We start from the raw sequence: 14,710 nt of genomic DNA, 5'->3' as shown, positions 1-14,710 counted from the left end.
TCATGGGAAAAACTTACTTTTTGAAATATATTAACAGACAATGAGACGTGGATGGTTGAAGAATTCCTACAACTTGCTTTTATCTCAGTCGGCCTTAGATTAAACTAGGGGAAACTGCATTCATATTTGAAGATTTATAAGCATGCTCTCTCTCTCAGACAGGGTGTCGTGTAGCCCACCCTGGCCTTGAACTATGTTGCTGAGGATGACCTTGAATTCCTAATTTAGCTACCTTCCAGGTACTGGGATTATAGCTGTGTGCCACCATGCCCAATTTTATGTGGTGCTAGAGATACATTCAGCACTTCCTGCATATTAGGCAAGTAACAAACTGAGCTGTATTTCAGTCCTTAATTTACCTCTTAGAAAGGTTTTCTGTTGCTGGGTGTGATAGTGCATGCCTTTAATCCCAGTATCAAGAGGCAGAGGTAGGAGGATTGTTCTCAATTTGAGGCCCAACTGGAACTACAGAGTTTCAGGTCAGCCTGGGCTAGAGTGAAACCCTACTTTGAAGAAAAAAACAAAAACAAATAACCCTCCCCCGACAAGAACAGGAAAGGATATACAATCAAGTGTACACACACAGTAAATAGGATGCCCCTTTTCCTTATATAAAGTGGTACTGGCTAAATAGTATAAGTCCAGCAGTTCATAGAATGAAGTCTAAAGGGCTGGGTGTGGTGGCGCACACCTTTATTTCCAACACACAGGAGGCAGAGGATCACCATGATATTCTTTCTTCTTTTTCCTCAGTGCCCTCTTTTAGTCTAAGCCTCACTGTATCTGAACCAAATTAAAAACTTGAAAACCAGGCGTGGTGGTGCACACCTTTAATCCCAGCATTCAGGAGGCAGAGGTAGGAGGAGCGCCGTGAGTTCGAGGCCACCCTGAGAATGCAGAGTGAATTCCAGGTCAGCGTGAGCTAGAGTGAGACCCTACCTTGAAAAAAAAAAAAAAAAAAACTTGAGAAAGTCAGGCATGGTGGTGGCACATGCCTTTAATTCTATCATTCAAGAGGCCGAGGTAGGAGGATAACTTTGTTTTAGGCCAGCCTGAGACTACATAGTGAATTCCAAGTCAGCCTGGGCTGGAGCAAGACCCTACCACCAAAAAACAAAACAAAAAGTCTACAGGAAGCACAAGGAGACATGTTTCTAAGGTCCTTTTATTCTTTAAAGGACCTTTTTAAGATTTAAAACTACAAAACAGACTCCACCCACTCTGCCATCAATAGAAGCAAAGCAGCAGGGTGGGATCTTTAGAAGCAAACAGAACAACTGCTGTTGAGAAAGTGGGATAAATGTGTTACAATCATAAGCCATCCAGTTTTTAAAATAAAACTGTGGAAAACTCACACATCTTCAAGTGGCACATACAGGACACCCTTGAAAAGGGATCAACATGTGGTTCGGCCATTCCAAACTGATCTCACACTATTAGAGCCTTATCTTGCTTAGAGCCTAGGTCAGCTCCATTCTAAAATCCACACAGGTTTGTTTTCTCAAGAACCATATGATAGAGGCACCAGTGACAATACAACTTTGTTTCCAAGAACCTTGTAACAAAGTATTGTCCCTTTTAAAACATAGGACTTAAGAGGCAAAAAGGGAATCCTGGGTAAGTTTTCTTTCAGAGGCAGGCAGGTTGTGAGGCTCTCATCGAATTCGCTTCTGCTGCCGTGCTCTGTAAATATCATGAACAGGGGGGACGACTGCTCCCTTTTCTTCGTCTTCATCTGAATCCTCATTGGGCCTCTTGACAGCCTTGGTGAGTACTGCGTTGCTTTCTACCGGGCCATTACCTTCCACAGCGAGCTCTGGAGCCCCACCAGTAATGATCCTCACAGCTTCCTCAACAGCTGTTGGGGTGGAACAAAAAGGGCATTAGAGGATGTTTCAAATGATGCTACTATAAAAGAGTGTGTTCTACTTTGGATACTTTATAGGTCATTTCATAGGCTGCTACTAGCAAAGCATGCAATAGTATAACCGCCACTAAATTGCAAGCTGCTAGTAAATTTATAACCACATCAGACAGTACATGTCCACATGAATAGGAACGATAACCCTGGATGACATTTTACTGAGAATATGAACAAGCATCTCTGCTACTGAGGATTCAGCTCACTTCTGGGCATCACTGCACTTTTGTAGAAGAGACAGTTTGACTCAGAAACCTTAAGAGGCAGAGGACACTCTTCTGCTTGGGAGACTCTAGTGTGAATTACATACTGAAAATGTAGCTGTCATCACTCACTATTTGGTATCTTGCATCTTCGGAAAATTTCCATTAGTTCATCCACTTGTACAAAAGGACCCTATTATGACATGAATAAATTTTAATTCCAGTAACCCAACAAAATAACTATTTTGTGCTTCCTCTTACACAAGAGAAAAAGCATACAATTACTGTAGCCCATAGAACAATAAATACAGTGAACAAACCTGGAAACAGATAGGAGGAGGGAGAAGTTTCATTAAAACAACAGCTGCAGGGGGCACTGGAAACACTCCGCCAGGGACAGGATGTAAGCCTGGAGCTGTGAGAAAGAAAGTGTGAGCCACATGGGTGAAGAGTTCTGTATGGGAAAGAGGAGCCAAGTGGTGGAACATACTCAGTGGTTTTCTTTGTCTCCCTTGCTTTTTTGTGTATGTTAAAAAAAAAAAAAATCAAAACACTGATCTGGGCTGGAGAAATGGCTTAGCGGTTAAGCGCTTGCCTGTGAAGCCTAAGGACCCCGCTTCGAGGCCCAGTTCCCCAAGACCCACGTTAGCCAGATGCACAAGGGGGCGCACGAGTCTGGAGTTCGTTTGCAATGGCCAGAAGCTCTGGCGTGCCCATTCTGCCTCTCTCTCTATCTACCTCTTTCTCTCTCTCTGTCCATCACTTTCAATAAATAAAAATTTAAAAAAATTAAAAAAAAAACAACACTGATCTGGGCATGGTAGCACATGCCTTTAATCCCAACACTTGGGAGGCAGAGGTAAGAGGATCACCATCAATCACTACCTGAGACTACCAAGTAAATTCCAGGTCAGCCTGGGCTCAAGCAAGACCCTACCTCAAAAAGTGAAAAAAATAATAATAATGCTTTATATACTTAACCAACTGAAATGCTCACATAAGAAATGCAGTCTCAGGCTCATGGTTACTGGGACAAAGAAAAGTGGGTGACATCAGATAAGGTAACCCTGGGGGCTGAACTAAAGGATGTTTTTTGTCAGAGACACAGTATTTGTTCAGCAATCCTGTTTAAAATCAGTTGCAAACATATCCAATCACAACAGTCTTGTTCAAACAGGGTCTGGAGGAGCTACTAACCATAACTATAAGTAATACCAGTGACATCACAGAATCAAGTTTCTAGCTGTTCAAATAATCTGTACAATAGCAATGATTTCTAAAACAGTCTAAGTATCATTGCCAAAATGGGTCACTGGAATCTGTATCACTCAGAGTTCTGTTTTTAGGACATTCTTAGTTCATCTGTTTCAATGATTACTGCCAAATCACCTGTCACACTGAGCCTAAGTTTAACTAACCTAACACCGAAAAGGCCAGGTTACTCCCCTACCTGCCATGGATTTCAACCCACAAACAAGCTGAGTCTCAGAACTGGATCTAAAGTCATAGCTTACGTGCTAAATGTCGTGGCTGAAATGGAATCATCTGCTGAGTGTCTGGCTTAGGGTACTCTGGTTTTCTGTCCACTTCATCTTTCAGAACAGGCACTATAGAAGGAGCTACAACCGGGTCTGGAATTATAGCTGCGAGCTTCGCACGGGACACATCCTGAAAAATGCAGAAAAACCCAAAACCTGAAAGTGGAACTTATAGAGCATAATTGTACAAGTCTATAATTTTGAGGACAGTGACAGTAACTGGATTAAACTGGGCGGCATGGCACATGCCTTTAATCCCAGCACTTGGAAGGCTGAGGTAGGAAGATCACCAATTCAAGACAAGCCTGAGGCTACAGAGAAAGTTCAAGGTATACCTGGGTTAGAGTGAGACCTTACTTCTGAACAAAAAACCAACAAAATGATAATTGGGTTAAACACACAGAAAGACAATAGAGAAGGAAAAGCATAAACTTTCATAATGATAAAGGTTGTTGGGCTGTGGAGATGGTGCAGCAATTAAAGGCCCTTGCTTGCAAAGCCTAACAGCTTGGGTTCAATTCCCCAGTACCCATGTAAAGGCTGATGCACAAAGTGACACATGTGTCTGGAGTTTGCTTTAAGTGGCAGGAGGTCCTGGCATGCCCATACTCTGTTTCTCAAATAAATAAATGAAATTTTTTGTTTTTGTTTTTCGAGGTAGGGTCTCCCAGGCAGACCTAGAATTCACTAGGTAGTCTCAGGGTGGCCTCAAACTCACTGCCATCCTCCTACCTCTGCTTCCTGAGTGCTGGGATTAAAGATGTGTGCCACATGGCTGGCTGAAAGTATTTTTTTAAAAAAGATTGTTAAGGGGTGGAGAGATGGCTTAGCAGTTAAGGCATTTGCCTGCAAAGCCAAAGGACCCAGGTTTGATTTCCCAGGATCCAAGTAAGCCAGATGTACAAGGTGGCACTCACATCTGGAGTTATTTTCTGCAGTGGCTGGAGGCCCTGGTGTGCCCATTCTCTCTCTCTCTCTCTGCTTGCAAATAAATAAATAAACTTTTAAAAATACTTTTAAAAAGATTGTTAAATACTAAATAAAGGAAGCTATTGGCTCTGAAGACTTTTATAATCTTGCTTTAGCCCCAGCTAAATAACTACACTGTATCTGCAGGTAGGACCTTTACAAGACAGATACAAACTTTTGTAGAAGAATTGTAAAGTGGGACACCAAGTAGAGAGCCAAGAAAATTCAAGATTAAACTTGATATCTCACTTCCACTAGCATTGAAGAACATCTCAGTTGAAGTGAAGAACTTAGATCTAAGTGACATCCTGTTGCATGAAAACCAAAATAAGGTTTATCAGCATTTACACTTATCACAGGGTCTTGGTAACAAAACAGAGACAAGGAACACATACTTGGCAGCTACTGGTTATCAGCCAAGTTTAACCATTGGCTGTATTTCCTCTTTGAAGCAATTAGTAACATATGCGGCTCTAAAAGGACACCATAACTCATAAGAATGACAATTGGGAGTTCTGACCTCTGACCAATCCAGAGGCTTCTCAACGTACTGGCACAGTGTCGTGTCAAGGTTAGAAAGTTTCCAACATATGCCAAAGGAATACTACAGTCACCTGTTAACAGAGGGCCTATCCCATTTTATGTTCTCCAAATGTGCTCAGATAGTGTTGGTGAGTCTACCTGAGTAAGCACAAAGTAGAACTAAACACAGCTGAAAAAATTATTATTCAAACAGTAGTTCTGCTTAGTAGCTAAATCTTTTTCTTTTTTCTTTTTTTTAAAATTTTTATTTATTTATTTATTTGAGAGCGACAGACACAGAGAGAAAGACAGATAGAGGGAGAGAGAGAGAATGGGCGCGCCAGGGCTTCCAGCCTCTGCAAACGAACTCCAGACGCGTGCGCCCCCTTGTGCATCTGGCTAACGTGGGACCTGGGGAACTGAGCCTCGAACCAGGGTCCTTAGGCTTCACAGGCAAGCGCTTAACCGCTAAGCCATCTCTCCAGCCCTAAATCTTTTTCATTAGTAACCTCTTTAATTCCATTTTCACCTTAGAAAAGCTGAGAAAGTCATCTTAAAATGTCATTGGTTTTTCATTAGAAGTAGAAATTTCGTTCCTCAGCACAGATTATTAGGGACCCTTTGATTTAGAACAGGAGTCAGGCACAGCACTGGTCTAAAGTTAAATTCCGTAGAATTTTTCTCTTGGTTTTTTTTTTTGTTTGTTTGTTTGTTTTTTTTGAGGTAGGGCCTTGTAGCACAGGCTGAATTGGAATTCACTATGTAGTCTCAGGCTGGCCTCAAACTCACAGCTATCCTAGTACCTCAGCCTCTTGGGTGCTGGGATTAAAGGCATGTGTTCCTACCACACCTGGCTTCCTCAGGTCTTTAATTTGGTTCAGATACAGTGAGACTTAGGCCAAAAGAGGGCATTGAGGAAAAAGTAGAAAGAATATCCTAACTGAGAAGAACCAACCAAGGACTCTGGTTTGAATGGCTTCTTTGGGGATTTCCATCTTGGCCTCTGTTCATTCAGATGGCACAAAAAGATGAAGAATGATGGGCTGGAGAGATGGCTTAGCGGTTAAGTGCTTGCCTGTGAAGCTTAAGGACCCTGGTTCGAGGCTTGACCCACGTTAGCCAGATGCACTGCACAAGGGGGCGCACACATCTGGAGTTCGTTTGCAGTGGCTGGAAGCCCTGGCATGCCCATTCTCTCCTCCTCTCTGTCACTCTCAAATAAATAAAAATGAAAAAAAAAATCTTTAAAAAAAAGATGAAGAATGATGAGCAATGGTTTTCCACAAAGGCAATCTATCTCTCTCTCTCTCCCTCTCCCTCTCTCTCTCTCTCTTTCTTTCTTTCTCTTTCTCTCTCTCTCTCTCTTTCTTTCTTTCAAGGCAATCCTCCTACCTCTGCCTCCTAAGTGCTGGAATTAAAAGCATGCGCCACCATGCCCAGCTATTTTTCTAAGGTTATGTAAACACTAATCTTTCCCCCTTGCATAATCAAGTTCAGGAGCTAGATCTGTTTCCTTATGACTCAGTAGCATATATAGAAGAGGTCCATCCTTAGAAGGATCATTTCCCTACTGGTGTTGGAAGAAGCAGTTTTAAGACTAATCTCTCGGGAAACTTTATGGATTTAACAAGCTGGGGCTTTAGTTGAGACAAGTTGCTCTCATAACCCAGGCTGGCAGTGAATTTGTGATCCTCCTGCCTCTTGTTCTCCATTACTGAGATAGTCATCATGCTTGTTCAGTTTCTTCATTATATCTCACAAAAGCTGCAACAGCAACTCCATTTGGTTTAAGTTCTGTCAAAACATATTCATCAGGTCTGGAGAGATGGCTCAACAGTTAAGGCACTTGCTTGCAAAGCCTAATGACCAGGGTTTGGTTCCCCAGTACTCATGTAAAGCCAGATACACTAAGTGGCGCATGCATCTGGAGTTTGTTTGCAGTGGCTAGAAGCCCTACTGTGCATATTCTCTCTCTCTCTCTCCTTGGAAATAAACAAACAAACATATTATCAGTTTGGTTACAATTTCTAGGAAAAAGATAGTACCTAAGAGGCATTTTTTTCTTTAGTTTTTCTTTCTTCCACACCTTTCCTATCAGTCCATTGGACTTAAGGCATTGATAGTTTCAGGTACTGAATAGCATTTGCTATCTCTCTCAAATATCTTTCATTTGGTTTAGCTGCTTTTTATGCTCAATTTTCATTAATCAAGAGCAATCACTACTTTTTTGTTTTATTAATTAATATATATTTTTCAGAATTGACTTTAGAATGAAAAGTATCCATTTATTTGAGAGAGAGAGAGAAGGAGAGAGAGAGAGTGAGAATGGGTGTGCCAGGGCATCCAGCAAATAAACTCCAGACTGTTACGTGGGTCGTGGGGAATCAAACAGTGGTCCTTTGGCTTTGCAGGCAAGTGTCTTAACCACTAAGCCATCTCTCCAGCTACTTTTTTTTTTTTTTTTTTTTTTTTTTGAGGCAGAGTTTCACTCTAGTTCAGGCTGACCTGGAATTCACTATGTAGTCTCAGGGTGGCCTTGAACTCATGGCAATCCTCCTACCTCTGCCTCTCGAGTGCTGGGATTAAAGGCATATACCACCATGCCCAACTCCTAATTTTTTTTTTTTTTTTTTTTTTTTTAAGGTAGGGTCTCATTCTAACCTAGGCTGACCAGGAACTCACTCTGAAGTTCCAGGCTGGCTTTGAACTCACAGCAATCCTCCTACCACTGCCTCCCACGTGCTGGGATTAAAGGTGTGCGTCACCACACCTGGCTTGAATGCACTCTTCCACAACACTGAAAGAGTAAACAGTTACAGATCGCCAGATCCAAGCACCTACCTTGTAGCCCAGTGCTTTCAGTTCACTTGCAGAACATGGGTATAGGTCCATGAACTTGTATCTGTCTACCAGTAAAGCTGTTTCTTTGCCTTCATACTCTTCTCTGAATGCTGTAAACCGTCGTTTCTCCACTTTGAGTATACTAGCTAAATCACCAATATTACTTTCAAAAGCTAGAAATCGGGCCCAGATTTCTCTGTAAGAAAGTAAATATATCAATACTTAATTATTCTAAGTATGGGGCAGGGTTAAAGTATATTTGCAAAAAAAGTCTTAATTTCTTCCCTTCTTAAATTATGAAAGGTTTCTTTTAAAATGAAATAAAAATTACAAACTGTAAAATACAGTATAGGAGCTGGGTATAGTGTCCCTAACTCAAAAAAAAAAAAAAAAAGGGATAGTAGAGCCGGGTGTGGCGGCACACACCTTTAGTCCCAGCACTTGGGAGGCAGAGGTAGAGGATTACCATGAGTTCGAGGCCACCCTGAGACTACATAGTGAATTTCAAGTCAGCTTGGGCTAGAGTGAAACCCTACCTCAAGAGAAAAAAAAAGGGGGGGGGGAAACGACAGTATAAAGACTATCATTATCCAGTTTTAAAACTTTTTGCCATATCTGTTTAATTTTATTTTTGCCTAAGGTTTTGAAAATCAACTACATAGTATTTCCCCCTAAATACTTGAACATTGAAGCCCTTTTAAAGCATATTTCCCTATTTGAGGCAAACAAGAGCGACACCAGAGAAAAACTGTGGGTGGAGAAGGAAAGCAGATCGATTTTTATACTTTTTCCTGAAAAAAATGTGGCTTCACTATTTTTTCTATGGCTATGAATTATGACATAGAATACATGCATCTAATGTATGAACAGAAATATATTACAGCCAGGCATGGTTGCACATGCCTTTAATTCCAGCACTCAGGCTGAAGTAGGAGGACTGCTATGAGTTGGAGGCTACTCTGAGACTAAATAGTGAATTACAGGTCAGCCTGGCATAGACAGAGAACCTACCTCAAAAAAAAAAAAAAAAAAAAATCCAAAATCTAATATGATTGATCTTTATTTTTTTCTTATTAGTATGAATCAAGGCTGGAGAAATGGCTTAGCAGTTAAGGTGTTTGCCTGTAAAGCCAAAGGACCCAGGTTCGATTCCTCAGGACCCAGATACACAAAACGGCACATGTGTATGGAGTTTGTTTACAGTGGCTAAAGGCTCTGGTGTGCCCATTCTCTCTATATATCTACCTCTTTTTTTTCTCTCTCTCTCTCAAATAAGTTAAATTAAATTAATTAATTAATATCAATCACTGGGGACAAACTGGTGCCTCATCATTGTTTTAACAGCCAAAATTAATGCTGAAGTTAGTTAAATGCTATCAGGCATCTTTGGGCTAAAGTATGCCAGGGACAGGACTACCACAAAAGCCTATATTAACAGACATTTTTGTGATTCAGTAAGGAAGTGAAGATTATAAGCTTATGAAATTTCCCACTGTTTAGTAAGTTAAGCTGGAAATTGAACCCAACTCCATAGCCGTGCTCTCCTGGCTAACTATATACACGGCTCCTCTGCTTGGTAAACTGATACGGAGTAAAAAGCATACAGTGGGGATGTCCCACGGAAGACAAACTTTCACCATATCAGAAGTGTCATCAGAGCACTTGGGACACTGAGGTAGGAAGATTGTTCTGAGTTCAAGGCCAGTCTAGATGAGGGTGAGACCCTATTTCAAAAACAAACAACAGAAAAAAAAGAGTCTTCTCTTTCCAAGTAAGGGAGATAAATGTAAAAACCCACCTCTCACTTAGGGAAATAAATTTCAGAACTCTTTTCTAGCAGTTATTTTCTAGATGTATTAAATAAGTAGGCAATCTTAAAAATATGTAACAATATAGCAGTTAGATGAAATGAGCTTAGAGAGACAAGGAAAATTTCTCCTGAAAGTCAAATTCAAGCAAACATTCACCCCCAGATCACAGTTCAAGTAGGAACACTGCCCTTAGAACCTGCCCAACACATTTCACAGTGGCTTACCCAGACTTCTCAGGAGGAAGGCTTCCAGATGTTAAAACTCGTTCAAACAAAACCCGGGTATTATTGTCCTCTAGGATATTTTAAAAAGTTTAAATATTAAAAAGAAATAGTTTTACAATTCGACAATGTATTTAAAAAAAGAAAAAAGAAAAACAAACATTATCTCAGGTTAATTCTCACAAAAATCCAATGCAGAAAAATAACTCGTCACACATGGTTTTCACAGACGAGGAAACTTGGAGGTTCAAAAAGACTGATTTTCACTGTTACTGAGTAAAAAAGCTGTAATCAGAAATCTAGCCTTTTAAACCCTGGTTCAGCTCTCTTCTGTACTAAAACAGTATACTTGCAGTGCACACTGATGTCTTAACTAGTTAATTCATAATGACATCAAGGTTGGGTAAATATGCAAATGGAAAATGAATGGGTGAATGGTAGACAGAAGTGGATTAAGTTTTAAGTTGTAGGAACTTCTTTATATCTTAAAATAGGAAAATGATTTTTCTTATTTAAATTCTAGTGGGTCCTATAAAAATTAGGAATCTAACAGTAAATCTACCAGCCACTGAATGGTACACTTATAGTTACCTCAATAAAGTTTTCTTTTACTCCAGCAGAATGGCTGGTTTTATTGCTTTAGGGTAAGCTATCTTGTTTACTACCTGCTTACATGCATGATAAGCCCAAGACAGATTAAATGTATTCAGCCAAAGAAGACCATATTCATGCCAGTCAATTTAACAGAATGTATTTTAAAAACGTTAAGTATGGGCTAGAGAGCTGGCTCAGAAGTTAAAGGTGCTTGTTGCAAAGTCTGCTATCCTTACTTTGATTCCCCAGTGCCCACTGAAAGCCAGATGCAAAGTGGCACATGCAGGCTAGCTAGTCTGACTTTTGTTTGCAGAGTCAAGAGACCTTGTCTCAAAGGTGGAACACAGACACTTTAATGGTGTCCTCTGACCTCCACCTGCATGCCACACACACACACAAACATACATACATTAAAAAAAAATGTAAGGGCTGAAAGGATTGCTCAGTGGTTAATGCACTTGCCTTCAAAGCCAAAGGACCCAGGTGTGAAACCCCAGGACCTATGTAAGCCAGACACACAAAGTGGAACATACATCTGGAGTTCAATTAAAAAAAAAAGTTAAATAGAAGCTGGGCATGGTGGCACATGTCTTTAATCCCAGTGCTCTGGAGGCTGAGGCAGAGGCAGGGGCAGGAGGATCTCTATGAGTTCAAGGCCAGCCTGGGACTACTTAGTGAATTCCAGGTCAGGTCAGCCTGGGCTATAATAGCAACACTCTACCTTGCAAAAACAAAACAAAACAAAAAAAAGTTGCATAGGGCTGGGCGTGGTGGCACATGCCTTTAACCCCAGCACTTGGGAAGCAAGAGGATTGCTATGAGTTTGAGGCCACACTGGGAGTATGGAGTGAGTTCCTGGATAGAGTGAGACCCTACCTCCAAAAAAAAAAACAAGAAAAAATAAAATTTTTCTTAAACTAAATTTGTGTGTGAGGGCGTGTGTACATTTCTACATGTGCATGTACAGGCCAGAAGTCAACATCAATATCAAGCATCTTCTACTGCTCTACACCTTGAGATTTTTTTTTTTTTGAGACAAGTTTTCTCACTGAACCCAAAGCTCACCAATTTATCTAGACAGACTAGCTAGTAAGCCCCAGGGATTCTCCTGTCCCCCCTTCCCCTGTGCTGGGATTACAGGCACACACCAGCATGCTCCTATTTTACATGGTGCTTGAGGTTGGAACTCAGGTCCTCATGCTTGTGCAGCAAGCACATTACCTACTGTGCCATCTCTCCACCCTTCTTAAAAGAACTTTCTTATTTTATTTTTTGGATTTTTGAAGTAGGGTTCCACTCTAGCCCAGGCTAACCTGGAATTCGCTTAGGAGTCTCAGGGTGGCCTTGAACTCACAGCAATCCTCCTACCTCTGCCTCCCGAGTGCTGGGATTAAAGGCATGTGCCACCACGCCCGGCTATTTTTTTTAAATATTTTATTTATTTATTTGAGAGGAGAGAAAGAATGAGATAGAGGAGAGAGAGAGAGAGAGAATGGGTGTGCCAGGACCTCCAGCCACTGCAAACAAACTCCAGATTCATGCGCCACCTTGTGCATCTGGCTCATGTGGGTGCTGGGGAATCAAGCCTGGGTCCTTTGGTTTGCAGGCAACTGTGTTAACCGTTAAACCATCTTTCCAGCCCTTAAACCAACTTTATGTAATCTTAGTTTTTTCTTTCTTTCTCTTTTTGGTTTTTCAAGGTAGGGTTTTGCTACAGCAGTGAATTCCAGGATGAATTCACTATATAGTCTCAGGGTGGCCTTGAACTCAAGGCAATCCTCCTACCTCTGCCTCCCAAGTGTTGGGATTAAAGGCATATGCCACCACACCTGGCTAACTTTCTTTTCTTTTCTTTTTTTTTGAGGTAGGGCCTCTCTCTAGCCCAGGCTAACCTGGTACTCATTCTGTAGCTCCAGGCTAGCCTCAAACTCACTGTGATTCTCCCATCTTTGCCTTGTGAGTGCTGTTATTAAAAACGTATGCCACCACACCCATCTGGCTCTAGTTAGATTTCTGGCAAGAAGTTACCTATCCTGAACTATCAATAAGACTAAATTTTCTTTATTTATATACAAAATATGAGTGGCTACATTGCCTAGCATGATGCTTGGCACAGGCAGGGATTCAGTGAAGAATGGCTATGTTGCTGCTAATGCAACAGAATAGAAAACTGAAGAGGCTAATGAACATGCTTCTTTTTTAAAAAATATTTTTTTATTTACTTATTTGAGAGAGAAGGACACAAATACAGAAAATGGGCATGTGCCAGGGCTTCCAGCCACTGCAAACAAACTCCAGATGCATGCACCACCTTGTACACTGGGAAATTGTACCTGTATCTTAGGCTTCACAGGCAAGTGCTTTAACCACTACGCCATCTCTCCAACCCCAGTACATATTTCTTTATAAAGTTCCTTCCCAGTAACCTCAGGTGTCTTTGAGTTTTGGGGGCTGTAGTTGCCCTTCCCCCACCATGCTGGTCTGAACTTCTCACCTAGTAGGCAAAAAGCTATGCTACTAAGCTGCTCACAAACTCTAAGAGGGCTTTAAAAAATGCCCCCCCAGGAAAAAAATTGCCCAGAGTTTGCAGTGAAGAATATAAACAATTCTGATCTTTTTAAAAATTCTTATTGGTTTATTTTAAATACTTTACTTATTTGCAAGCAGAGAGACAGAGAGAGAGAGAGAAAAAAAAACTGAGAAAGACAAAATAGGTGTTCCAGGGCCTTTAGCCACTGCAAACAAACTCCAGATGCATGCACCATTTTGTGCATCTGGCTTTATGCGGGTACTGGGAAATGAAGCCTGGGTTGCTAGGCTTTGCAGGCAAGTGCCTTAACCATAGAGCCATCTTTCCAGCCCCAATTCTGGTCCTCTAATTCTAACTTTGCAGCTCTATTCTACTTCTGACAATACTTTCCTGAGCAAGACCATTCTGCAGAGTCAATAGGAACTTACTATTACTCAGTGAATGTAAATTCATGATTTAGAAGGTTAGGAATGTAACTCAGTTGCTAGTGTGCTTACATAGCATCCATAAAGCCCTGGGTTCAAGAGGGCATGAGTGACACCTATAAACCCAGCAAACGAGAGGTGGAGGCAGGTGGGATCAGAGGTTCCAGATTATCTTTGGCTTAATAGTGAGTTTGAGGCTGGCCTGGGATAGTCAAAACACCTTTTCTCTTTTTGTGGGGCATGTGTATATATATGTACATGTATAAAAGTTATGTGTGTGCAGGTGGACATGCATGTATGTGTGTGGAGGCCAGACATCAATGTCAGGTGTCTTCCTCTGTCACGCTACCATACAAAGTCTCACTGAGCTCATTGATTCAGCTTCCCGAGTGTTAGACAGGAGCATAGTCCCAGTGCCTAGCTTTTACATGGATTTTGGGGATCTAGACTTGGGTCCTTATACTTCTGTGGAAGCACTTGACCCACTCAGCCATCTTCCCAGGCCATTAGACCCTGTTTCAAAAGAAATAAAGAATTATGGTTGATAGGCCACAACTATTTCTTGGGTGCCTACTAAGTACCTGTTGCTAGTGTGAGGTGGAAAATGTAACATATTCAACATGATAAACAAGAAAGTACCCAAGTCTATGATTTCATATGCTTTAACATTAACCATAACCAAGAGAATCAACTTACCATTGAGGTGAGAGAGATAGTCAATATAAGCCAAGACATATTCTGGAATGTCTCCATATTTCTTTAGTCCCAGCTCAAAAATCTTAAAGGCAACAGATTTATCCTAGAAGAAAATATGGGAGAGTGCTGATTTCCATGATATAAAATCAGGCAATATATTCAAAAGAATATTAAAACCCCAATATATGCTGGGTGTGGGGGTGCATGCTTATAATTTTAGCACTTGTGAAGTAGAGGCAGGAGAATTTGCTAAATGTTCAAGCCAGCCTGATTCATACAGTGAAACTGTGTCTCACAAAAACCAACCAAACAAAAATTACTACATTTACATAAATATGACAAGGAAGGGCTTGGAGAGATGGTTTAGCTGTTAAAGTGATTCTCTGCAAAGCCTAAGGACAGGGTTCTACTACTACCAGTATGTTTTGTCTGAGAGATA

At 41.1% G+C, this 14,710-nt stretch overlaps 1 protein-coding gene across 3 annotated transcripts in view; it reads right to left on the bottom strand.

Annotated features, from left to right (window-relative positions):
• Nucleotides 1-1,147: 1,147 nt before the first annotated feature.
• Nucleotides 1,148-14,710, bottom strand: part of Cstf3 (cleavage stimulation factor subunit 3) — a 94,182-nt gene continuing 80,619 nt past the window's right edge. For all 3 annotated transcript variants that reach the window (XM_045156835.1, XM_045156834.1, XM_045156836.1), the window contains 7 exons: nucleotides 14,272-14,374; nucleotides 10,030-10,099; nucleotides 7,995-8,190; nucleotides 3,639-3,792; nucleotides 2,445-2,539; nucleotides 2,257-2,317; nucleotides 1,148-1,858 (listed from right to left, as the gene is read on the bottom strand). In XM_045156835.1, coding sequence (XP_045012770.1) covers nucleotides 1,656-1,858; nucleotides 2,257-2,317; nucleotides 2,445-2,539; nucleotides 3,639-3,792; nucleotides 7,995-8,190; nucleotides 10,030-10,099; nucleotides 14,272-14,374 — 882 coding nt within the window. In that variant the 3' untranslated portion in view covers nucleotides 1,148-1,655. The remainder of the gene's footprint in view (nucleotides 1,859-2,256; nucleotides 2,318-2,444; nucleotides 2,540-3,638; nucleotides 3,793-7,994; nucleotides 8,191-10,029; nucleotides 10,100-14,271; nucleotides 14,375-14,710) is intronic.

Source organism: Jaculus jaculus, chromosome 8, assembly GCF_020740685.1.
Source record: "Jaculus jaculus isolate mJacJac1 chromosome 8, mJacJac1.mat.Y.cur, whole genome shotgun sequence".
NCBI lineage: Eukaryota > Metazoa > Chordata > Mammalia > Rodentia > Dipodidae > Jaculus > Jaculus jaculus.
This window is presented reverse-complemented; position numbering and strand designations above follow the sequence as displayed.